Genomic DNA, 27,352 nt, shown 5'->3' on the forward strand with positions numbered 1-27,352 from the left:
TATGACACACACCTATTCTATGGTGCACACCTATTCTATGGTGCACATCTACATATTACGGCTGTGCTTCAGACATCCTTACAGGCAAATATAAAACTGTGGGTTTTAATGTTAGACATATGTTATGCTAAGCCTTCTCCCAGGACACTAAAAAAAACAGGCTGAGGAAGAAAAGTGGGTGCTGTGGGCACTGGACTGGAGGGCTAAGCCCCAACACCAGCACTGTTGTCTGCTGTGCAGGTTAGGACAAGCTGCCTCAATGCATCCCTAAAACAAGGAACACAGAACAGAGCTTAACGGAATTCCTTAAGAGGGAAAAAAATTGTCTAAGTCTATCAACATACAAATGTGTAAACCAACAGAGCTAATAAAGTGTTTAATAAACTGAAGTAAATAGCTAGATATACTAAAATTTTGATAAAAGTCTCAGAACATTAGAATATGATCTAATTTTAACTTTAAACTCTTGTACATATAGCTTAAAACATTCATATTTATATAACCATGTTACATACATACATGTGTACATTGGTAAGACTCGGGGTATATAAAACTGTAAACTCCAGGAACAGGGGTCAGATAGATAAATTCTGTACATTTAAATAAGGACTAAGTTTGTTATACATAGACACAGAGTTCTTGAAAAATGTTATTCATATTATATAAAAAATAGAAAGACGTGTGCGCGCACACACACACCCTTCTTTCCTGTAACACCACATATGTAGTCATACAGAGATCTCACGGAATGCTGTCCTTACTGGTAGCAGTGGGGGTGTCTAATGAACATTACTTCTGCAACTACACACTAGTAGCTGGCTAGATGAAAGCCAGGCCACGGAGTGGGCAACACCTAAAAGGCTTTCAACAAAGTTTCACTGCACCTACATCAGGAAATTATTTCTTTTGACATATTTTATTTCCAGTATCATTAACTAACTACTACAAGTGGTTAACGATCCTCAATTTCCTGAATAAATACTACAAAGGGTAAATGGTCCCCCTCACTGACTAAATAAGGAATAATGGTCCCCACATCGCTCACTAAACACTAAGAGCGGTTATCTTCCACTTCTTACTCTTCTGTAGTTTTGACAACCAACCAGGAGAGAAGTTGTGAGGCTCAGCTACAGCATATGAACTGCGTTATGAACTCCTGGGGATCCAATCCTCGCTCTGACCTTAATTAGACTTCTTCTCTAAAGCCTGGGATCACTCACTTATATACAGCAATGGTATCATAAATAATACTTGTATTTATGGTCTCTCCATCTGGCGGTTTTCTTCTTTCTGTTCTTCTCATTCAGTAGCTAGAGCACTTTACTAACAGCCACACTGAATGAAGATCTGGCAGGTGTGTGCCAGCCAACTCCTAAATGCCTTACAAGCATCCAGTCAGTGAATCCTTAACACTTTTAACAGTCATTTAAATTCGATGGAACCAAAGCTTCTTATAGCTTAGCTTTTTTGTTTGTTTATTTTTTGTTTTTGTTTTTTTCAGAGTAAGTAACTGGATGAGTAGAAACACCAGTCCTTAGTCACTAAGACACTTATATTACCTATTTTAAAAGCAAATTCAGGTTCTATTACAATTCCCATAGCATAAAGAACTGTATTATTTCTTACTTAAAAATATGAGATTCAGACATGGATGCATTTCCTGTTTATAAAAGGAACAATGCTTACCTCTCAGAGTTAAACCCAATCTGAATGGAAAAACCCAGCCTTAATGACTGACAGCTAATAACAGTAGACTGCCTGGCATCTTACAATTTATCTTCGACTACAGCAGTCAGTTATCAGACTTACACACACACACACACACACACACACACACACACACACACACACATACGCACACTCACCTCACTAGGTCCTACTTTTGTGAGAGAGGAGCTGGAGGAAGAAGTGAGATACAGCTGGGTTCTGCTACTTTGCAACCCTGGGGACTAGCACAGAACATGACATAAATACTTGACATGTAAGTAAGAAGTATGAAAGTCCCAGCTCCCAAAGGCCTTGCACTCTCTTGAGAAAACTACCTAAAATACATGAAATAAAAGCAAATAATGCAAGGGTCCTACTTAGGAGGGAATGAGATTTTCTACCAAAAGTAAGACAGGATGTGCCCACTGGTTTCCCACCTCAGCCGATTCAATTGGAAAACCACAGACACTGCAAATTGCATAAGAAATGTCAACCTGGACTTCCAGTCTAGGCCCGAGCATAGAGCAGGTCACAGGTGGCAGCTCAGCACCCAACCCCAGAAAACCGAGAGAAAGAGGGCCTCCCAGGAGCTTTAACTCAGGCAGCATCCCAGGTAAGGAAAAAGCAGCACTTGCCCCAAACAGGGAGCAACTGAAGAAATTAGACTCTAAACAATCAAAGAACCCTATTAAAAACTGAAAAGGGTGACATAACAACAGAAACTGAGGAAATTAAAAAAATCATCAGATCCTACTACAAAAGCTTATACTCAACAAAATTGGAAAATTTGGATGAAATGGACAATTTTCTAGAGAAATACCAGTTACCAATGTTAAATCAGGATCAGATAAACCATCTAAATAGTCCTATAACCCCAAAAGAAATAGAAGCAGTCATTAAAAGTCTCCCCACAAAAAAAAAGTCCGGGACCAGATGGTTTTAGTGCAGAATTCTATCAGACCTTCAAAGAAGACCTAATTCCAACTCTCTTCAAACTAATCCACAAAATAGAAACAGAAGGAACACTACCCAATTCGTTCTATGAATCCACAATTACGCTCATACCTAAACCTCACAAAGACCCAACAAAGAAAGAGAACTTCAGACCAATCTCCCTTATGAACATTGATGCAAAATTACTCAATAAAATTCTAGCGAACCGAATCCAAGAACACATCAAAACAATTATCCATCATGATCAAGTAGGCTTTATCCCAGGAATGCAGGGTTGGTTCAATATACGGAAATCCATCAATGTAATCCACTATAGAAACAAACTCAAAGAAAAAAACCACATGATCATCTCACTAGATGCTCAGAAAGCATTTGACAAAATTCAACACCCTTTCATGATAAAAGTCTTGGAAAGATCAGGAATTCAAGGTCCATACCTAAATATAGTAAAAGCAATATACAGCAAACCAGTAGCCAGCATCAAACTAAATGGAGAGAAACTTGGAGCAATCCCACTAAAATCAGGGATTAGGCAAGGCTGCCCACTCTCCCCCTACTTATTTAATATAGTATTGGAAGTCCTAGCCAGAGCAATCAGGCAACACAAGGAGGTTAAAGGGATACAAATTGGAAAGGAAGAAGTCAAAATCTCACTATTTGCAGATGATATGATAGTATACTTAAGTGACCCCAAAACTTCCACCAGAGAACTCCTAAACCTGATAAACAACTTTAGCAAAGTGGCTGGATATAAAATTAACTCAAGCAAATCAGTAGCCTTCCTCTACTCAAAAGATAAACTGGCTGAGAAAGAAATTATGGAAATGACACCCTTCACAATAGTCACAGATAATATAAAATACCTGGGTTTGAACCTAACCAACCAAGTAAAAGACCTGTGTGACAAGAACTTCATGCCCCTGAAGAAAGAAATTGAAGCCGATCTCAGAAGATGGAAAGATCTCCCATGCTCATGGATTGGAAGGATTAATATAGTAAAAATGGCTATTTTGCCAAAAGCCATCTACAGATTTAATGCAATACCCATCAAAATTCCCACTCAATTCTTCACAGAGATAGAAAGAGCAATCTTAAAATTCATTTGGAATAACAAAAAACCCAGGATTGCGAAAACTACTCTCAGCAATAAAAGAATTTCTGGGGGAGTCACCACCCCTGACTTCAAGCTGTACTACAAAGCAATAGTGGTAAAAACTGTGTGGTATTGGAACAGAGACAAGTGGGAGGATCAATGGAATAGAACAGAAGACCCAGAAATGAACCCCCATACCTATGGTCACCTGATCTTTGACAAAGGAGCTAAAACCATCCAGTGGAAAAAAGACAGCATTTTCAACAAATGGTGCTGGTCCAACTGGAGGTCAGCATGTAGAAAAATGCAAATTGATTCATACTTATCTCCTTGTACAAAGCTCAATTCCAAGTGGATCAAGGACCTCCACCTAAAACCAGCCACACTGAAACTAATAGAAGAGAAACTGGGGAAAAGCCTGGAACACATAGGCACAGGAGAAAAGTTCCTGAACAGAACACCAATGGCCTGTGCTCTAAGACCAAGAATTGACAAATGGGACCTCATAAAACTGCAAAGCTTCTGTAAGGCAAAGGACACAGTCTATAGGACAAATCGGCAACCAACAGATTGGGCAAAAGATCTTCACCAACCCTACATCTGATAAAGGGCTAATATCCAAGGTATACAAAGAACTGAAGAAATTAGACTCTAGACAATCAAAGAACCCTATTAAAAAATGGAGTACAGAGCTGAACAAAGAAATCTCAACTGAGGAAGCTCGAATGGTTGAGAAGCACCTAAAGAAGTGTTCAGCATCCCTAGTCATCAGGGAAATGCAAATGAAAACAACACTGAGATTCCACCTCACACCAGTCAGAATGGCTAAGATCAAAAACACAGGTGACAGCACATGCTGGCGAGGATGTGGAGAAAGAGGAATACTCCTCCACTGTTGGTGGGATTGTAAACTGGTACAACCACTATGGAAAGCAGTCTGGCAGTATCTCAGAAAATTGAACATAATGTTACCTGAGGACCCAGCTATACCACTCCTGGGCATATATACCCAAAAGACGTTTCAACGTACAACAGGGACACATGCTCCACCGTGTTCATAGCAGCCTTATTTATAATAGCCAGAAGTTGGAAAGAACTCAGATGCCCTTCAACAGAAGAATGGATGCAGAAAACGTGGTACATTTATACAATGGAGTACTACTCAGCTATTAAAAACAATGAGTTCATGAAATTCTTAGGCAAATGGATGGAGCTGGAAAATATCATCTTGAGTGAGGTGACCCAATCTCAAAAGAACATACATGGTATGCACTCACTGAAAAGTAGATATTAGCCCAAAAGCTCACAATTTCTAAGAAACAACGTGTAGACCACATAAAACTCAAGAAGAAGAAGGAAGACCAAAGTGTGGATGCTTTGGTCCTTTCTAGAAGGAGTATCAAAAGTTTCAACCAGAGCTCCTAAAGTCTAAACCGCCAGCCAGAGAACATAAAGGGAGGGACTCTTGCACCTGTATAGGGAATTAAGGGTGACCTTGTTACACTTCAGTGAAAGTGGAGGGCCTGTCTCATACCACAGAAGGCACAGCTAACTGGCTACCAAAAAAATTAATAAAAAAAAAATTAGATACCCCCCACAAAGCCAGGCCCAACCATAAATAAGATGAATAACAATTTACATCCAGGGAAGAGAAATCTCCCTGAGAATTCTCTTCCTTTTCCTTTCCAGGTAAAAATGAATCACCTGTGATGTCTGCTGTCAGAAGTTCTAATCCAGATGCTGGCCTCCGAACGTACACTACTCAGACCTTTGAAGGGCCACTGACAAGAACATCAAACAGCTAGAGAATGACATCACTAATTTGAAGAAATCCCTCGTTTCACTGTCTGAAGAGACCTCCTAAAATCGCAAAGATCCTTATTGGACTTGATTTACTCTATTACAATAGAAAAGGCTGTGTACAGCTCTTGATTGTGTACAGCTCTTAAAGAAGAAGGTTGCCTTTACATAGACAAGACAAGGAGGGTTAAAGAGAGAATGAAACAGGTAGTGAAGGCCCTAAGAAAAATCAGAGAGAGAAAGAGACAGATGAAGGCTGGTATAAGAATTGGTTTTCAGCCTCTCCAAGATTGTCAACCCTACTTCCTCCCATCTTGGGACCATTATTTGGGTTCTTTTTGCTTTTTTTCTGCTGGTCCCTGGCTCTCAAATAGGCGGACTAACTCTGTGATACAACAGATAAATAATTTGGTAGCAAAACCTACTCAGATACATTATCATAAGTTAGCTATCGAGGACCATGAGACTCAAGATGAGGTTGTTACTTTATACAGGGTGTTCCCAAAACCCATCTCCACCCAACCTAAAAGGGGGGACTTCTGCCCCTAGACCAAGCAGAGAGGGGCCATCCAGAACCCCCTCTGACAGGTGATCTGAATTCTTGCTTAGGCTGCGAGGCTAAGCACTGCAAGGGAATATAAATAAAAGATAAAAATATCTCTCTGGGTTCCCTGAGGGACAAGCCTGAGTGCATAGGGGTTGATGTCAAAAGTATCCCCTCTCCAGGAAAAAGACATCAGGATGGGTATGGCCCTCATGCCTCACTGGACAACTACAAGGGGGACCGGAGCCATTACAAGGTCCCCTTCAAATACTGGAGGTCAGGCCTCTATCCCTGCCTTCCCAAGGTTAGAATTGCCACAGCCCTTCTATACTTAGAGAAGGGAGGAGATGTCAGGGGCAGCCCTGCTTACCCACTGAAGGCCTAAAATCAGCCATAGGCCTAAAATCAGCAATAGGCCTGTCATACATGTATACTAACACCAAGTCTTGGGTCTCAGTGGAAAAACATTGAAACAGCTGGCTATAAGCTAATGTCAACAGGCAGCTTTTGTGGAAATTTACAAGCCTGAGTAGTCATAGACCTTGTAAATAGGTAGCCTGGGCAGACAATACCAACTTAGATAAGGACAAGCGAGTCATAGGCAGTCATAGTGACTTGTCCCCTGAACCTTCACCCAGCGGATACCCAGTTCTGATGATATCTGTATTCCCCCTGAACACCTACACTTCAGTGTCATTCCCTTCCCCACATCCTGCCTTTCTGTGTTTACAACCCCTGTGTGAATGAATTACAATTTGAGAAAAAATAAATTAAAAAAAAAAAGAAAAAAAGAAATGTCAACCTATATCTGTAGAGGATGTAATTACAGGTCTACTTGAAAAATGCAAGACAGCAAGAACTGCCACTCGCTAGTAAGTTAATGTTAACCAATTTAAAAGGCTGGGGGTAAAGGTTAACTAAACTCAGGGACTAGATGTCAGTCTGTGCTATAAGTTGGGGATTGCTGAGACAAGAGGGACAAGTCAGGTGAGCACTACTATGGCACAGGCCTTCTACCTGGAGGCCTCCTGGAGCACCAACACCAGCAGAGCAGGGACGCCTTTTTAGGCCAGGGGAACAGAAACTGGGGTAGAGAGGCGGTAGAGTAATACTGCCTGATATTACTGATATAGCATGATAAAGTGAAACCTTGCAAAAAATTCCCTCCAAATGTGCATCAGGGTCCCTGTCTTAGACTAATCTGCATAGGTGTATGTTGAGTTTTCCCAAGGGACAGATCAAGAGCTGCTATGAGGTAAAAGTTAAAAACACTTCTGGATTATCTACTTGAAGAAATTCTTCTCTGTGTGGAAGAGCTCTCAGGTGGAGCGTTCCAGACAAAGGCCCAGGCAGTCCCAGCAATCAGAACACCCACAGCAGGGGTTGGCCAGAGTGCTTTACTAAGTTGCCACACACATTGTCCTCCTGAAACTCCCAGTGAACTTCCCAACAGTTGGGAGTTAGGTAAGCATGTAAGGGTCTGTGCCACCAACCCCAGTGACCTGGGTTCTATCCTTGGCACCCACACCAAGAGAAGAGAGAACTGGCCTGCAAGTGGTCTTCTTAACTCTACACATGCATGAGTGTGCTGTGTGAGCCTCTCTAATCCTGTGGGCCACACAATGCTGCCTTCATCAGCCTGACAAAGCAGCACACCCACATGAGGTCAGCCCTACCATTCTGTTTATAGCAGTTAAAGTCACATGACCAGGGGTCCCAGGCTGAGGGGTGAGGTGTTAATTTTTCTAAAGCACACTAAAGAGAGATAAAGTAGAGAAAAGGGAAGCCAGAAGGCTGACAAGGGTGGAGCTACAAACTGCATGCAGCATGTTTCTTTCAGCTAGGATCAGAACCCTTTCCTTTACCTTAGGATTCAAAAAGTTGAGGCTCATTTTCGGTTTTAATTCCCTCTATTCCTTCATGCACTTACCAAAAGTTTGGGAAACGGCACAGCCTAATTAAATGAATGCAGCAGTGAAGCTTTTGGGGACCATGCTAGCGAGAGGTGACTTTAAAACTGTGGTCAGGGTTCTGAGTCCCTTAATGACATAACAGACTTGGGCATCAGGCCAGGAAAGTCAGAAAAAAGAGGTAAACACTGTCTGGCTCCCAACAGTTGAACCCCAACAAAGAAGGTGAATTTGAGCAAGCCTTTACTTAACAGAACTGTGACACAGAACTTTCTACAAAAGTGAACACACACCAGAGACACTATCTAACTCTGGCAGCCCTTTGGCACATGTGGCTGTCGGTCATTTGAAATATGGGCACTGTACCATAACAAGTAAGTTAATTTGATTTAATTGTAATTAATTCAACTTCAAATTTAAAACAGCCCCTGTGGCTAGTGGCTATGTAACCTTGGTTCTAAATCCGATTACCAATTTCCAGAGAAGGCAGAGGACAGGGAGCATCTTTAATTACATTACTGAGATACACTTGGCAAACTTCAGGATGAAAATTGTAAAAACAATTTCTTTAAAAAATATTTGGTAGTTTACAAAAACAACATTCAAAAGGCTGTGATTTGAACTTACCGACTGGAAAAAGCTTTAATGAATGTAAATTTGAACCTAGCTGGATCTTTTAATAAAACTGAGGGAGTTTTGTTTAAAACAAATAATAAACTAAGAATATTAATAGTTATTAAGAATGAAAACACTTTGTCCTTTAGAGGTGAGTTTTAAAATATTAAAATCAGAATAGACATCGCCTCAGAGTAAAATGATAGGAAAGGATATTCCAAGGAAATGGACCCAAGAAGCAAGCTGGTGTAGCCATTTTAATGTCTGACAAAATAGACTTCAATCCAAAACTAACCAGAAGAGATAGGGAAGGATGTTACATACTTGGCAAAGGAAAAAGGTCCACCAAGAGGACAATGAAACTCTTAACATCTTGCAGTAAAAACAAGAGCATTCAAGTTTGTAAAAGAGACACAAATATAGCTTGTATCACATACTGAACCTCACACACAGGTAGTGGGAGGCCTCAGTGCCAACTCTTACCAATGGACCAATCATCCAGACAAAAGCTAAACAAAGAAAAGCTGGAGCTAAGTTACATCATAGACCAAATAAACCTAAGAGATATTTACAGAACATTTAACCCAACCACAAGAATATACCATCTTACACCTCATGGAACTTTCTCCAAAATTGACCATACACTTGGACACAAAGCAAGTCTTAATCAATATAAAACAATTGAAATGACCCACTGCATCCTATCTGACCACCATGCACTAAAGCTGGATATCAACAGAAAGTACAGCATGCAGGGATACTCTCTTGTGCACTATGTAAAAGAATCATCTGTCAATAAAAAGCTTATGGCCTATTAGCAAAAGGCAGGAAGTAGAAGGTGGGAGTTCCAGTAGAGAGACTGGAACTCTGAGAGATAGTCAGGTGCAGGAAGATTCACCCCAGGTTTGGAGTAAATCCAACATATGAAACTGAGGAGAGATTAACTAACCAGGCACATGGCAAACATGGAATAGTACAAAATTCTCACTAGAAAACTTCAAACTGAATCCAAGAACACTTTAAAAAGATCAGCTACCATGATCAAGTAGGCTTCTTTTCCCAGAGATGCATGGATGGTTCAACATACACAAATTGATGAATGTAACTGACCATGTAAGCAAACTGAAAGACAAAACCCACACGATCATCTCATTAGATAACGAAAAGGCCTTTGACAAAATCTAACACCCCTTCATGATAAAAGTCCTAGAGAGACTAGCAACACAACAGACATTCTTAAACATAAATAAAGGTAATTTCCAGAAAGCCTAGATATAGCCAACATCAACTTAAATGGGGAAAACCTCAAAGCAATTCCACTAAAATCACGAAAAGACAAGGCTGTCCATTCTCCATACCTATTCAATATAGTAAAAAGTCTTAGCTAGAACAGAAATACAACTGAAGAAGATCAAGGGAATACAAACTGGAAAGAAGTCAAAATACTTTTATTTGCATGTGGATGATATGATTCTATACGTTAAGTGACCCTAAAAACTCCACTGGGATATCCCACAGCTGACAGCACTTTCAGTAGCTGGATACAAAATTAACTAACAGAAATTAAAGCGTTCCTATATAGAAATGACACACTGAGGGAAGAAGAAAATCAGGGAAACATCCTTTACAATAGCCACAAATATTAAACAAAGTCTTGGGGTAACTCTAATCAAGCAAATAAAAGATCTGTATGACAAGAATTTCAAGTCTTTGAAAAAAGAAACTGAAGAACATTTAAGAAGATGGAAAGATCTCCCACGTTCACAGATTGGTAAGATTAACATTAATAAAATGGCCATCCTACCAAAAGTAATCTACAGACTCAGTGTGATCCCCATCAAAATTCCAACAGAATTCTTTACCAGTTTTTAAAGGATTTCGGCTTCATATGGAAACACACACACACACACACACACACACACACACACAAACAAACAGACAAAAACACCAGGATAGTTAAAATAATCCTGAATAAGCCAGAAATATACACTGGAAAAGAACATCTTCAACAAATGGTGCTGTTCAAACTGACTCTCTGCATGTAGAAAAGTCCACATAGATCCACACTCATCACCCTGCATAAAACTCAAGTCCATAGGGATCAAAGTCCTTAGCATAAAGCCAGATAGACTGAACCTGACAGAAGAGAAAGCTGGGAGTAGCCTTGAACTCATTTGGCACAGGAAGACTTTATGATCAGAACACCAACAGCACAGGCATTAAGATCAACAAGTGACACACAGGACCTCATGAAACTGAAAGACTTCTCTAAAAGACAAAACACACTATCATTCAAAGTGTTAGACTAAACGGGAAAAATGTTTACCAACTACACATCTGATAAAGGGCTAACATCCAAAATATATAAAGAACTCCAAAAATTAGATATTAAGAAAACAAACAATACAATTAAAGAGCAGAGTACTGATTGACACAGAATTCTCAAGAGGAAACTCAAATGGCTGAGAACCTCTTAAATGTTTAACATACTTAGGAAACATAAATCAAAACTACTCTGAGATTTTATCTTACACCAATGGGAATGGCTAAGAGCAATAAAACAAGTGGCAGCTTATGGCCGTGAGGATGTGGAGTGAAGGGAACACCCATGCATTGCTGGTGGGACTGTAAACTTGTGCAGCCATTAATGAAACCAGTGTGGTGGTTCCTTAGAAAGGCGGGAACTGGTCTACCTCAAGATGCAGCTATACCACTTGTGGTGGTTTGAACAGGTTTGGCCCCCATAGACTCATATGTTTAAATGCTTGGTCCACAGGGAGTGGCATCATTAGGAGGTGTGGCCTTATTGGAGGATGTGTGACATTGTTAGAGGAAGTGTGTCGCTGTGGAGGTGGGGCTTTGAGGTCTTAAATGCTCAAGCCATGCCCAGTATGAAATAAAACTCTAGTTTCCTCCTGGTACCTTTGGATCAAGATGTAGAACTCTCTGCTTCTTAAGCACCATGTCTGCCTGCAGGATGCCATGGTCCCTGTCATGATGATAAAAGACTAAACCTCTGAAACTGTAAGTCAGTCACAATTAAATGTTTTGTTTTATAAGAATGTCTTTAGAGCAATGGAAAGCCTAAGACACCACTCTTGGGCATATAGGATGCTTCATGCTACTATAGAGACACTTGCTGAACCATGCTCATTGCTGCTCTACTCATAATAGCCAGAAATATAAACAACCTAGTTGTCCATCAACAGAAGGATGGGTAAAGAAAATATAGTACATTTACACTCAGCTGTTAAAGAAATGAAATCAAGAAATTTGCAGGTAAATGGATGGAACTAGAAAAAAATTCATTCTGAATGAGGTATCCCAGACTCAGAAAGACAAATACGGTATTGTATTTATATTTGTTTTCATGTGGATATTAGCTGTTAAGTCAATGATACAGCCAAGCTACAACCCACAGAACCATGGAGATTAAGTATAGATTAAGGAGATAGGGGAAGAGATTGATGTCCTTAGAAAAGGCAAATGGAATCGTTATGGGTGGATGGGGTGGGGGAACTGGACAGGGAGGATCGAGTCGGGAGTGGAGGGAAGAGGGCAATGAGGGAGATAGCTAAGATTAAAGGGCATTTGAGGGGTAATATGGAAACCTAATACAGTAGACACGTCCTAAAATATATACATATATGAAGGTGACCTAAATGAAATCACCAAATAATAGGGGAGAGAGAGTCCCAACTGACAATGTCTTCTCACCAGATGAAGCTTCCAGCACCAGGAATCGTTGACATCTAATTGAACTGTTGGCCAAGAGTCCCATGGGATCCACAGACAGATTCTCGGTGAATACAAAGATAAATAATTAGAATCTGGTTAGGGATCATGCCAGTTTAGTAAAGTAATGACTGCTGGTTCTCTTCCAAGATCCATGACTTCCCGGCTCGTGGGTAATTGGCTCTGCTTCCCTACTACTGCACCCACTCAACAGTCATGCCTGCTGGTCATCACTGTGGTTCACAGGCACTACAACTGGGTACGACTGGTGGGTGCTTCCCTGTTTTGGAAGTATGTATGGCACCTGCTGGTCCCAGAAAAGCTAGTTCTCAGGGAGGAGACTTTTAGGTCAGTTGTAGCTCAGGGATGCCTAGGCTGTGTATCAAAAGTGCAAGGGATTAGGAGTCTCTTGGACAACCCTGACAAACAACTCCAAAGGGTTGGTGTTTTTTGTTTTTTGTTTTTTTTCTGTTTTGTTTTAATGTTAGATGATATTTTGTTCTTAGAAGGTACATTGTCAGCCTAAATGTGAAACTTTCATTTAAACTATTTGTATGTTTATACAGCAGCATTTACTTATTATAGGTACTTTTAGGTAGATAGTTAATAGTATGATCTTTGTGATGTTTATGTATAAGCCCCATAGAGAATTATGTTAACCTCTGTGAGAAGACAGGCAGCCTCAGGGAGAAGCGCTCAAACCCTGGTCGAGTGCTCAACTCGGACATGCTGCAGACTGACCTACCCATTACTTTTTAAACAAAACAGGGGGAAAGAAAAGGCAAATGTATACTTATCTTTGCACTCCCAGTAGGTCTTTTACACTAAACTGTTACGTGGTCTGCTAGAAAGACCAGTTTGATGGGGAGACAGTCTTTTCACACGTCTTACAAAGGACAGGACTTACACGTGTGCAGAGTGGCCATATCATTTCTCAGAACCACCCTGAACCCTGGCTTTCTGCTAAATAAAGTTCTATGGTCTGAGCCCTAATCTGGGCATCCTCTTAAGAGAAAAAAAGTATCAGAGAGTTTTCTCTTAACATGCACACAAAGAAGATACATGAGAGGACACAGGAAGAGATGAAACTTTCATCTGACATCATGTAAACCTCACACTTCCACCATACACAACTGCAGAAAAACAAGCATCTGTTGTTAAGTGCAGTTGGTGACATTGTGATGTGGTGGTTTAAACTTACTAATACATACACTTTCCCCAGATATAATTTGACCTGTTTATGGCTTCTCTAAAAATGTGTAAAAAATTCAGTGCAATAATCTGGGGAAAGGCTTCCTAGTATCTTGGGGCTGAAGAAAGAGATGGCTCAGTGGTTAAGAGCAAAGGCTGCTCTTCCAGAGGATTCAGGTTCAATCCCCCGTAGCCATATGGTAGCTCACAACTGTCTGCAATTCCAGTTCCTAGAGACCCAACCGTCTCACACAGACATACATCCAGGCAAAATACCAATAATTTTATTTTTAAAACGCCTATCTTCTCCAAAAATTTAAGATCATATTTCTTATTTCATGTACTTACTAATAGTCTGCAATTATTTAATCTCTACAACCTTCTAATTTATGTCATCCACAACAGATTTTTATGAACTAGCCAGAATATATATGCCACTTAAAATAATAGTGATGCTTATTTATAATATTATTTCTATGGAAAAGGTACTTTAGGTAGTCTACTGTACTATCTTAGTAAGATTTTGTTTGAAATACCTTAAAAAGAAGGATTTGGTCCTTCTTAGAAGTAACAAAATATTCAAGGGAGCAACTAGAACGAGACTCGAGGAGGGGCCGTCTGGAGACTGCCCTACCTGGGGATCCATCCCATGTGCCCATGTGCAGTTAACAAACGCAGACACTGTTGTGGATGCCAGGCAGTGCATGCTGGCAGGAGCCTGATATAGCTGTTTCCTTAGAGGTCTGCCAGAGCCTGACATATACAGAGGCAGATGCTGGCAGCTAACCATTGAACTGATCATGGGGTCCCCAATGGAGGAGTGAGAGAGAAGACTGAAGGAACTGAAAGGGTTTGCAGCCCCATGGGGAGAGTAACAATACCAACCAACCAGAGCTCCCAGGGTCTAAACCACCAGCCTGGGAGCACAAGGAGGGACCCATGGCTCCAGGTGTATATGCAGTGGAGGATGGCCTTGTCAGGCATTGGTGGGAGAGGAGGTCCTTGGTCCTGTAAAGGTGGGGTACCTCAGTGTGGGGAAATTTGAGGGCAGGGAGGTGAGAGTGGGGGTACACCCTCATAGAAGCATCTGGAGAGGGGATGGGATAGGAAGTTCCTGGCAGTGCGAGTCGGGGGATATGGGGAAAGGGAATAACATCTGAAATGTAAATAAGTAGAATATCCAATTTAAAAAAAAAAAAAGGAAGGATCTGGGGCTGGAGAGAGAGCTTAGCAGTTAGTTCTTGCAGAGGGCTTGAGTTCAAGTCCCAGCACTCATGCTGGAGCTCACAACTTGCCTTAAGTCTAGCTCCAGGAGGATCAGATCTTCTGCCTGTCACCGGCACCTGCACTAACATTCACTAGTATGTATGCACATGCACACACATGCGCACATAAACACAACTAAAAACAAAGGAGATCTTTATGATGACAATAAATTATTTGAAGTGAAAAGGCTAGGCATCGCAAGCTCCCAGTTTCCACAGAATGAATCACACCCCAGAGAGAACACACACAGGCTTTAAGACTTCTGCTGCTGAGCATCTTGGTGAGTGTTCATGGAGATGGAAATAATTTTCATTCTAAAATTAGTTTGAGCCACTGATAGAACTCATAATAAACAAGAAAAGGAATTTAAGATGATCCAAGTTCAATGACTCCTACCTGTCTCTCCTTATGGTTTACAGACAGTAAGGTATTAGGGGAGTCAGAATTCCAAGAAAGTCTCATAAAATATACATTTATATTACTTCCATTAACAGCTCTATTGGAACACTCTTCATATATCGTAAAATCATTTAAAAGTGTAGAGTCAGTGATTTTTTAAAAGTATTTTTAATAAGGTATGCAACCAAAACCACGTTCTAAGGTGTGAATATTTTCCTCATTCCCCAAAGACAGCTAGCTGGCCTTCCCTCCTCTGTCCTAAGCTGAGTCCCTAACAACATCTGTCCTCTAACTCTATGGAGTACCCACTCCAGTCAAACACACGACAAGTGCATGTTCCTTGTCTGCTTCCTTCCCTTTTATGTCTTAGCAATAGTCTGTTATTGACCATATACCTGGAAGATGGAGCAGTCTTCACTTTCTGTGAGGGCAAGTTCGTGACTCTCCAGTGTATTCACAAAGAATACAATGGTGGGTATATGGTAACCCAGTGGTTACTGGTCTGAAGTATGAACTAACTGTTTTCCAAATGGCTGTAGCAGTTTCTCTTCCCATCAGTCAAGAATGAAGGATTGATGTCTTTATATCTTTGCTAGTCCTTGTGCTAAATCACCTTTTAGAGTGTGTATATGCTGCATGAACGTGTGTTTGTGTATGTGCCTGTGGACATATATGTGGAAGGCATGGTGTCCCCTGCTCTCCTTTTCTTCCTGGCTGCATGGAGTCATGCTTTCCCACAAATGCAGAGGGAATGCATCTTAGCTGGTAGCTCTCAGAGCTAGGTAACTGACATGCACAGTCATGCCTGGCTTTCTATGTGGGTGCCAGGAACTCAAGCTTAGAGCCTTCTGCTTACACAAGTGCTCTCATCCTCTGAGCCTTCTCCCTAACCCCTCATCTGCCCTTTTTAAGTCAGCCTCCTGGGTGTAAAGTGGTATCCTCTCACTTGCCTTTGCATTTCTCTAATGATTAATCAACCAGTCATTCAGTCAGTCAATCAATTACCCCTCACCCCGCTGGCTCCCCTTCTAAGCTAAGAAAAGCCTATTGATAGTTCTGGGAAGGAACTTTTACAAACTATTTACCAATCACTTATGACACTGATGTGCAGAGAGAAGGTAAGACATGTTTTAGAAATCAGCTGGGTTAATGTATAATTTATTTGAAAAAAAAATCCACAGATTTTAAGAAAGCTACTGGTATGTTCTGACAGGTCAGTAGGGGCTGCAGCCAGCACTACAACCAAGACACATTTCTAGGACCCAGAGGCGCTCTTGTTGTCCTCTGCAGTCAGTTCCACCCCACGCCCTGCAAGTTCAAAACTACTAACCACCAACATCTAAGCAGCATTATGCACTGCACTGTGGTATATTATTAAATCTGCCTCCTGAAGCTGTAATATTACCCTCATATTACAGATGAGGAAAATAATCCCAGGCGAGTAACTCACCCAAGATCCTTCAGCTGGCAAGGGATAGGGCCAGATCAAGTTCTCATCTACTTAATCTCAACATTAAAAATATTTCTTTTTAACCCTCCCTTCATACCTACTGTCAAGGTAGAGGTAGACACGTTGGCTTTTATTCACAATATGTTTCTATGTTTGGTTTGTTAAAACATGTATTACTTTCCTAACTGGTTTGTTGAATACATGAACTTGAATGCTATCTTTCTAAAGATAGAATTCTGTAGTTATGCTTTTGTAAGTTTTTCTTTAAGACATCCAGTGATACCCTCTTTTATAGTAATGGGTCATTTTTTAAAACTTCTATATATGATACCCAACAATAGTAAGATTAGCAGGTGGCTATAGCCTTCCTATGTTTGCTGACATCACTAATAACATTTTGACATTTATATATAACTAATGAAAAAACCAGAAAAGGTGCCATCTTTGTAATAAAGATGTAATTTATAAATATTCGGATGTAGAAAACCTACCTTTAAGAGACAGAATGATCTTTTAAAAATCACTACTTTTGAAGTAGACTTAACATTTATAAGAAACTACCAAATTATTAAAAATAATCAATAACATTTGCAAATTTATTTTTTCTGGCATGCTCAAAAGCCCAGTTTTGTTTCTAGTACTTACCTACCCCTAACAACAAGGAAGTCCACACAGAATTAGAAAGGATTACCAGAAACACACACACACACACACACACACACACACACACACACACACCCTACCCCATCCTCATAACCGCCAACTTTTGATCTGGGTTTTGACAGATGGGGAAGCACAGGCAGTGGGGAAATTTATCCACAGCAGCTCATGGCTCTCTCTGGATACTCAGTGCTGTCGTCTAATCTTTTAATGATGCCAAACTCAGCTCTATCTCCCGTTCCTTGAAAACCACATTAGTCTTTATTATTTTCTTCAAGGCTTCAACCAACTTCTTAATCAAAGCTTCTAGTAAATTATTCCAACTAGTCAGGGGTCTCTAAGCAGACTATGCTGTTCTTTCCTTTTCCAGAAACTCTTTGATATATTGGCTACTATGGTTAGAATGTGAAACATCCCCATGTTCTGAGCACTCGGTCCCCAGGTTATAGTGTCATTTTAAAGGATGTCATGTCACCTAGCTCTCTGCTTTCTGGTGTAGTGAACAGCCACTGCTCATACTCCTGTTGCTACAAATGGAGACACTGTCAAGCCTCCTCTGCTACGATGGACTCAACCCCTCTGAAATCCCAAGTGAAAATAAGTATTTTCCCCATTAAGTCATTCCTGTTGGGTTATTCTGTGAATGATGAGAAGCACAGAAAAAGAGGTACCAAAAAATGGGATTGCTACAGAAATAAACTTAATAGTGTGATTCTTAGACTGTTGGCCTGGTTTGCAGGAGGAATGTGGAAGGGTGTGGAGATGTAGATTAAAGAAGCTTTGCAAAACTATAACCTCCTATAGTGGAAGAGCAGAAAGCCAGTAAACACTGCGCTCATGAGGTTTCATGAAAAGAAATGACTGAAAGGAATGAGAGCTAATTTATGCTACACTCTGGCTACACTTTGTCCCTGCGTGACAGACAGCAGACCTTCAAAGTAAAGTAATGGATGGACTAATCTATATGCCAGTGGAAATGTCAAGGCAGAATAACACTGAAGCTGTGGTGTGGTTACTGCTTGCTGCTTTTAGCCAGTTTTACAGTGGGAATCAAATACCAAAAGCAGAGCAGGCAATGTGTTGCTTGGGCAGGAAAGGAGTGTAAATAACTTTTAAACTTGTTGACAAAGCAAGTTTGGAGAAAGTAGCAGTTGGACAAAACCTAAAACCATACCAGTTAGACAACTGGAAACGTTCCTTGATCAAAACTCTTCCCATCAAAACCTCAAGGTGTGAAAACACAAACTCAAGTGAGAGAAGAACACCTGAAATGAGAGCTTTGAAGGCATCTTACTGGTGAAGGGTCACACAGGAGGTCGTCCTCCCACCCAAGGTCAACTGCCCAGACACTCAGAGACCACCATTCTCATGGCTGTTTCTCAGGTTGGCAGCAGAGCCTGTTCTTGTTCACATGATGCTAGCTTTGAAGAAATGTAGAATATATGAGTTATAGAGTCATTATGTTTACACTAAGGTTCCAGAAAGATCAGACAAGTGTATATAACAGGGACAGATTCTCTTGAGAGATCCCCCAGGAAGCTATGTAGATAGCTTAGAGGGTTAGAGAGAAGCCATGTCAGCTACAGGTAGCAGGGCCTGGAGAAGGAATAGTCTAGCTTACTGCAGCTCAGATGATGTCCCAAGCACTCGAGATGACGGACATGGGCTTGCAGGAGTTAATGTTTGCCCTCATCTTCCTAGGTTTTGGTCTTGCTTTGGTCTTGTGTTTTCTTGCTACGTCCCTATCTTCTCCCTTCAGAACAGGCAGTTTTCCTCTGTGCCATTGTAATAATTATATTGCATATTGTATATAACTTTCTTTTGGTTTTACAGGGTTCACAGATAAAAGTTTGCTTCCACTCTCAAAGATATTTCAGATTTTTAAATGATGTTGAAACTCTTGAGGCTATGGGGACATTTGATACATTTTGCATTATGAGATAGCCGTAAGTCTTTGGGCCCTCCAGACAGGATGTCAGGTCTGAATCTGAAATATCCTCCTGAGGCTCTTGTTTAAACACTTAGTCCCCAGCTTCTGACAAAACTTAAAGGTTGTGGAATCATCTGCAGATGGGGCCTGGCAGGTAGAAGTAGGGCAGCCAGCTAAGAGTGAGATTTTCAAGGACAGGGCCACCCTTGTCTGCAGTCTAGCTGTTTACATTCCTGGTGCACTGGGAAAGCTGTGCACTCACTTCTGCTGTCATAGCCAGAGCCACTGCCTTCTGACCCAGAGCTCAAAGCAAAGTGATCCTGTCTCAAGTTGCTCCTATTTTGCCACAGTAAGAAAAATAACACCTATGTTTAAAGGTTCAAGCTCTCCATGTTAAGAGCTCTTAAGACTCACCATGACAGGAACCTTTTCTGAGGTTTTTTACTTGACTCCAACACTAGCTGAGTGCTTGTATCACACAAACTGTGCACTTGGTGCTTTGTGCTTACTGTTCTAATTTTTACAGCATCCTCACGAAGCAGATGCTCTCCTTGGTTCTATAACTGCAAAGAAACTGACACTCAGAAAAGTTCAGACTTCTTCACAGCTGCCCCAGGAGGGGCAGCAATGACCACTTATGAGGTTTTTGTTTGTTTTTAACACTTGGTCAAAGTAATGGACTTTATTATGGTAACTGTAGTACATCCTATTTAAACTTCTTCCAGACTAGCTTACAAATGAGACCCAGACTATGGTCATTTTATTTGCCTTTGACAGTTACTGGGGGTGGAATGACCCCCTAACGACTTTTCTAACTGCTGGCCTGGCTACCTCCCCAGTGGTGTGCCCCAAACACTCAATGTTTCTCCTGGCCACATGCTCATGGTCTATCTCCCTGCATGGCACCTTCCTCCTCCTTCTCCTGGTCTCTCCTCTCTACCCTCGACCAGGTAACTCAAAACTCACCTACCTCTAATCCCTCCAGTAACTGGCTGTAGCCAATTTTATTTAACCAATAGTTTTAAACTAAGGAACAAAGTTTGCACAACAAAAGACCTTCTGGCACAGAATTTAGCATTATAATACACAGCACCAGAGCAAGCCTCAACAGTAATTCCCACACATACTTAACGACAGGACACACATGCTCTAGCTGTGTCCGCCTGTCTGCTACCCTTCATTATCCTTTTCCCACGTGCTACATCCCTAGACTTGTTCCCTTGGACTTTTATGCCCTCAAATTCCTTCCATCTGAGAAAATATGCGATACATGTCTGGAACTGGCTTTCAATTAACATGATCATTTCTAGTTCCATTCATCTGCTTACGGACATCTAGGCTGACAGTGCCATGATAAACACAAAGCTACAGAACATGACTGTAAGGGATTGGTTCTAATGCTTTGTCTTAATTTGGCCCAAATCATATGGGAATCTACATGTCCAGACGCTGAGGATCCCTGTCCCCAACTGGTTTTTGATTGATCAGTAAAGAGCTAGTAGCCAATGGCTGGGCAGGGTGAAAGAGATGAGACTTTTAGATTTCCCTGACAAAAGATGAATGAAGGAGAGAAGAGAGGCACCAGGAGCCACTTCCCTGATTGGGTCTGGTGTAGCAGAGATATAGATTTAGCAAGTATTGATTCAGAGGGGAGTGTGTGCTAGCTGTCAGGAGGTTTGGAAATGTCAAGTCATTGAGCTAATCAAGGCAAGGCATATAAAAATTAAGCTGACGGTATGTATGTGTGTGTGTGTGTGTGTGTGTGTGTGTGTGTGTTTTCATTAGTGGATCCAGAGAGCTCTGGCAGGTGGCTAGAAGTGCAATCACCAGCCTGGAGGGAGCCCAAAGCTATGTAACTATTCATCACTATATGCTACACACACGGCCTTACATCCTTCTGGGTAGATGCCAGGAGAATGTAACTGTATTATGTTGGTGTCTTGCTTTTAAATTGTATAAGTAACTTCCACATTGATGTCCCTGGTGACTGGATGAACTTGTATCTCCACCAAGCAAGTGTCTAAGTGTCCCTTTCCCTAGCATCCCTGCTTCTCCTTGCTGGAGCTGCTCTGACTGGTGAGATGGAAGCTCCTTGTGCTTTTGATTTACATTTCCTTGGTTGCTTAAGAGGTTAGACATTTTTCTTGCATTTATTGGCTACTTGTACTTTTTCATTTTCAAATTATCTGTAGTTAATTTGTTGACTGGACTAACTCCCTCCAAAAGGATGTGTTTTCTTCTTACATTTTGGATATTGCTCCTCTGTCACTGGAACAGCTGACAAGATTCTTCCTCTGTGTCTTTTCACTAAGCTCTTCCTCCTTGCCCTGGAGATATTCATCAATTTCATGCAACCTTGTGCCAACTCTAGTTATTTTCTGAGCTTCTGGAGTCCTTCTCAGAAAGTCTTTGCTTATAGGACTACAGCCTGGAGTATTTCTTCTGAGTTTCCTTTAGTTGTTTCAAATCAGGTTTTGTATTAGTGTCTTGGGTCCAGCTTGAGTTGACTTTTGTACAGTATGAAGGCTAAGAATCAAGTTTCAGTCAACATAAGGATAATTAGTTTTCCCAGCACCACTTATTATAGAGACTATTTTCCCCCATGTATGTTTCTGTTAGGAACCAAATGAGTGTTGCTACATGTGTCTGATTTGGGGTTTTCTGGTCTACTTCAATGTCTCCTTGTCTGGGTTGTTGCCAGCACCATACTGTTATTTTTAGCTTTGCCCTAAAGACTTTAGGGTTATATACCTACACATATCAAGCTTGTTATGCTCGAGACTGAATTCTCCACATGCCCTCGAACCTTCCTCTTACATCTCTTGGTGAATGACACTACCATCTCCTACTTGTCCAAACAGAAGCCCAGAAGTCAATCTTATCATCTCCCCCTTCTCCTTGGGCACTTTACACTAAGTTCTCTTCATTCTTCACCCTCATCTATTTCGTGTCTCTGTTACATGGACGCATCATCCTGCACTGAGTATAAGCCCCACACGGATAAAACACAGAACAGGACCTGTTCACAGTAGACAGGAGAGGGACACTTGCGAAGTGTTGGATTGACTGAGTCAGCCCATAGATGGCTTCCTGCTTCTGATCTTGCCGCTCTCTGACCCCTGGCACTCTTCTCATCTTCTCTTTCTCTGGACCCCTGGCACTCTTCTCATCTTCTCTTTCTCTGGACTGCTACAGACATTTTTAAAGGCCCATCTCATATCAATCTTTAAGAAATGTTTTAACTTCTTTATGGATGAGACCTCATAAGCCCCATGACTTGCCTCCTCCTTTTCTTCTAACCTTCATCCTTTGCTTATCCATTGCTGGTTTTACCATAGACATACACAGTCTGGATTCAGTGTCTGGAACTCTGATGCTCTCAGCAGGATGTTCCCCGTGCCTCTAACAGTCCGCGGGACTACCTTCAGTTAGTCGGCTAAGCCCTCTCACCCAGCTCAGGAAATATGTGTCTACGTTTAGACCGAGAAGGTGCATCAGATTAGTACTGACTTCTGCAGACATACTACAGTCCTTACCATCTCCAGGAGCAAACAATTCAACTGCCATAATTTTTGTAATTAAATCAGCTAATTAAATTCAGCCGAAGCCTGAGTACTTTGGGCACTTTTCTGATAGACCGGCTGTCACCCAGAGCACCAGGTTTCCAGTGTTAAGATTTCTAAATGTGTACTGATTTAACTGTTCAAAATGATCAGATTTTGAAATAAGGCATAAAATAGCCTCAGTGTAATGAAAAACTTGGTTTTATGTTACAGTTGTTAAGAAAGAAAACAAAGATAAAGAAAGGAATAGAAAACCCTAAAAAGGAAGGAAGATAGGTATACCTCATGGGTGAACGCATTTTGAAATTCACAAAGAGGAAAAAAAAACACAGATTAACTGTCACCTGATTAGGTGCGTTAGAGACCATTGCTTAGCACTGGCCTTCCTTTGGAATGTAAACTACTTGATAAAGGACCTTTAAAGTTTAGGAGAAGCCTCCCACTTGAAGGAAACGCTTTGTCTCTATTAGTGTTAACGACCTGCTGGGATGGAGCACACCATCCTCCCCTGGAAGGAGGAGACACCGAGACACCAAGGAAAAGGCACTTTGCCACCATTTTCAATTTCCTTATTCCTGGGCTCTTACTTAGCTTACAGACTATAATCTTAATAACTATGATTATTTCTCTTTCCCTCTCAGTGGACAGCTAGCTTCCCAGTTCCCTCTAAAGAAGCTTACCTCACAGCTGACTGACTCCATAAGACATGTATCATCTATGGGTAGGCAAGATGCCCCAGTGGATAGTGGGGCATGTGGCAGGCCTGACAACGTACATTCATTCAGTCCTAGGATTCCTCAAGGTGGCATAAGAGCAACAGCTCCTGAGAGCCACCTCTGAGTGCCACCAGAGCACTGTGGCGCTGTGCCTGCATCCCACATATGTGTGTGTGCATGAGCCCACACATTCACACACAATAAAATCCTATAGACATACCACATGTGGACTTTTAAAAATGATTCCAAGTAAATATAGCTACCTGTTATGCATGTGTGCTTCCCTGAGTGAAAGAGAAAATATCTTATGGGTATATACAGGTTGTGTGTGTGTTTATATATGTCTGTGTATCTGTCTACACCTCCCTGGAGTTTGGATTACAAGTGTGCACTGCCACACCTGACTTCTTGTTACTGAGATTTTTGAGATTAAACTCAGGTCCAGGAAAGACACTTTACCAACTGAGCTACCGTCTCAGCTCCACAAATGTTTTCACTGATTTCAATCTACTTATCGAGGAAGTTATCTGAACTAGGTATTGTCTCCAGTATATACAAATAGAGAAAGTAAATGTTAAGGATAGTAATGACTTGTTCACGGTAATATAACGAGAAATCCTAATATCCAAGCTTAGGTCTATCTTATTACAAAACCATGTACTTGATTCTCTCACGTTACCTTCTCTGATATAAGTGTGTCTGCAGGTAAAAGTTCCATTATTTGCCCAACACTTTCATGTATCTTTCCTTTGACAACCATCTCAGGAACAACTGACGTAGCCCCATCTAAGAAACAGGAGGTTCAAGGGCAGCAATTATACTGGCAGTACTCATCTCCTCATTACTGAATAGAATCAGGTGTGAAAACAGGATGATGTGGACTTGTCCTGGACTGCCACTCTGTAAATGACACCAGGACTCAGTGAAGCAAGAGAGAACTACTTTGCTTACACTGACATGGAATCCAAGGGATGAAGGAATTTTCTTAAAAAAAAAAAAAAAAAAAAAGCAAGCTACCTGAAAGCCTGCCTACTAGGGAAAAGTGTAGGCCTTGCTGGCCTGAGAGTCTGGCACTGGATTCCTGATCCTGTTACCTTCTCCACTGGCTTTCTAGGAGCTCTGTTAAATGAGAATGCTAATTATTAGTCCACCATGTGTCTCAAGGCACAGCTCTACTTATCCATAATGCTATTAACAAAGATCCTAAAGAGTTCTCAGTATCAGCTAATATAACCAGGCCATAATCTGATTTGCCTGATTATCTCATATGTATCTTTTCAGTGTGTTCATTCAAAGCCTTCTGGGAAGTCTCAGTGTTACATTTGGTAACCGTTTTAGTAGCTCTGAACTGGGACTGATCTGACCCATGTCCACAGACTGACTTGTTACAAAAGAGAGATCACTGGCTCCATGTCCACATTCCGTGGCATCACTTCCTTTTTAGCTCATTTAATTTTACCCACGGAGTTCAAGGATCAGCAAACACTTTCTGTAAAAAAAGATCTTCAAACAGTTTAGACTTCATGGTCAAAGTCTGCTACAAAGTCACTACAGCACAAAAGCAACAGAGTATATGCACACAAAGAGTGGCTGTGTTTCAAGAAAAACTTTCCCTTTAAGGTATTTGCTTACCCTGATACATTGTTTCATAAAGAGAAACACATAAATGTTTATTTCTTGTCTCACGGGTGCTTATTTTCAGAGGATACAGTGTGCCAGCCATTTGTCTTCACTGGTATCAACTCATTTATTCCTTACAACAATGTGTGTCCTATTGGAAGTGGGCAGGGGAAGCGGTTTTTTATACATCCAGTGCATTGCAATCACCTGTATTCATTACTGGTTTGATGCTTAAGTTTGTTCACCTTCAGCCAATGGACCTATTATATCAACAGATGCCTTTTGACATGAACTGCTAGTCTCTGGTAGTTTCCCTGCTTTATAATGCAGAATAGCCCTGTCATCTGTTGTGTTTTCTACACCACTGTGGAACCAATCATCCATCCCATGACCCCTGAATCCTTTCTGTGACAAATGGTATTTAGTGACCATAATTATGGCCCTGGCTGTGCTCACTGCTATGGTGTTACTACTGTAACAGTTTACTGGGAAGGCATTAAAGGACACATAATCTTAACATTTATGAGCAAAAGCTTACTGTGCTCAAATTATTCTAGAAAATAGATCTTGGCCGCAACTGCATAAAAAATTTCCCTGTAGTTTACTTATGGAGCTAAGATATGATCCATATGAGTTTGGGGAAAAAGACTGAATAAATTATACATATATATACATATATATATATGTATATAGCATTCAAAGTAATAATTAGTAAAAGAGAATTATTCAATACAAATTGGCTATTATTTTTATTGAGAACTTTAAAAGTATTCCAACCTTTGATGTAGTAACTGTACTTTTATGACTCATAGAAATACAAAAAAGCAAAGAAGAATTAACAAAAGCTTATCAATTATAGCATTAGTTATGAATGTGAGCAAACTATAAATAAGCTAATGATCAACATCAAGAAAGTTTATGGAGAAAAGATATGTCCAAGTTATGTCAAATAATACCCAAAACACATGAGCCAAAGATTAGCATTTGTTAGCCAAGCATGAGTATGTATTTCATTGAGCCCTAACCAGTCTGGTTTTGTCGTCACTAATGATTCTAAACAACTGATAGGATGGTTTGATTTTTACTTATTTGCTAAGTTGGTTGGTGGTGTGTTTAAATGCTTCTGAAGTTAATCTTTCTAACTTTATTAACTATCCAATTACTGTTCCTATATGTTGTCATTTGTCTATCTACTAAAGAAAAAAGAAAATCCACAGTTGATGTAGAAAGTATTTGTGTAAGTCATTTAATAGCCTTACAACAAACCCTGAGGGGAGGTAGTATAAAAATCCAATAAGCAAGCATCTTGCCACTTAGAAATTTCAATTAAGAGCAAACTGGAAAACATTCAGAAAACATTAATAATCCAGCATCCTGGCTCATCTATCAGTAGACTCACAACCAGATAAATTCGAGTAATAAATTAAAAACGATAAATGCAAGAAGAATTAGATCAGCTTGTTTACAGAGAGGCGCTGAGTTGAGGGAGGTCTCCAGGCAGCACAGCAAAAGCAGCAGCAGTGTGTCAGAGCACGGGTCCTATCCTGCACCAGTGGGAAGATCTTGCCAGAACAGCTGTTACTGCGGCTTTCAGGGGTCACAGCTGGTGAGGCTGATGAGGACTTCCCTTCTCCAGCGGTGTACAAAGAACCTTCCAGCATAGGGATGAAGTTTCCAGGTTGGTACCAGCTTGTTTTCTCCATGATCTATGACCCAACTACATGGTATCTACAGCGTTAGGGTCTTACACCGAATTCTAGAAAATCACCAAAACCAATAATGGCCTGTAATGTTTGGAGGAGTGTTTATGAAACCCACTGACCAACAACTTGAAAAGAAATGACTCATAGCCTGTGGTATATGGCTGGGGGAAGCACTGTTTCTCTTCTAGCCTAACACTATTTAAATCTCTCTTAGAAATGTGTGTGCATACATTTTAAGAAGTTTCATTTGCTTTTTCAAGTTCTTAAGTAAAAAAAACCTAACTGAAAATAGGGAGGGCAGCACAGACTGTGCAGCTAAACTGTCTAGGTTCAAACCCTAGCCTCCTGTTTGTGATTACTGCCGAAACTACCTTGAAGAGGATTAACAACTGCAGGATTCATCCTTCTTAATTTGAAAATTTACTAGAAAGGCGAGCCATTACAGGGTCCTGGCATAGGTCAGCCATTACAGGGCTCTGGCATAGGTCAGCCATTA

At 40.8% G+C, this 27,352-nt stretch overlaps 1 protein-coding gene across 3 annotated transcripts in view; it reads right to left on the reverse strand.

The window, feature by feature from the left end:
• Window positions 1-27,352, reverse strand: part of Lrp12 (LDL receptor related protein 12) — a 76,332-nt gene that overhangs the window by 34,458 nt on the left and 14,522 nt on the right. The window contains exon 1 of one of the 3 annotated variants that reach the window (XM_028766064.1): window positions 12,341-12,420. The exons of the other annotated variants lie outside the window; for them this stretch is intronic. Within the exon in view, the coding sequence (XP_028621897.1) occupies window positions 12,341-12,404 (64 nt within the window). The 5' untranslated portion in view covers window positions 12,405-12,420. Of the gene's footprint in view, window positions 1-12,340; window positions 12,421-27,352 lie in introns of those variants that run through there. 3 annotated transcript variants of the gene reach the window in all.

Source organism: Grammomys surdaster, unplaced genomic scaffold (genome assembly GCF_004785775.1).
Source record: "Grammomys surdaster isolate TR1022 unplaced genomic scaffold, NIH_TR_1.0 63, whole genome shotgun sequence".
In the NCBI taxonomy this organism is placed as follows: domain Eukaryota; kingdom Metazoa; phylum Chordata; class Mammalia; order Rodentia; family Muridae; genus Grammomys; species Grammomys surdaster.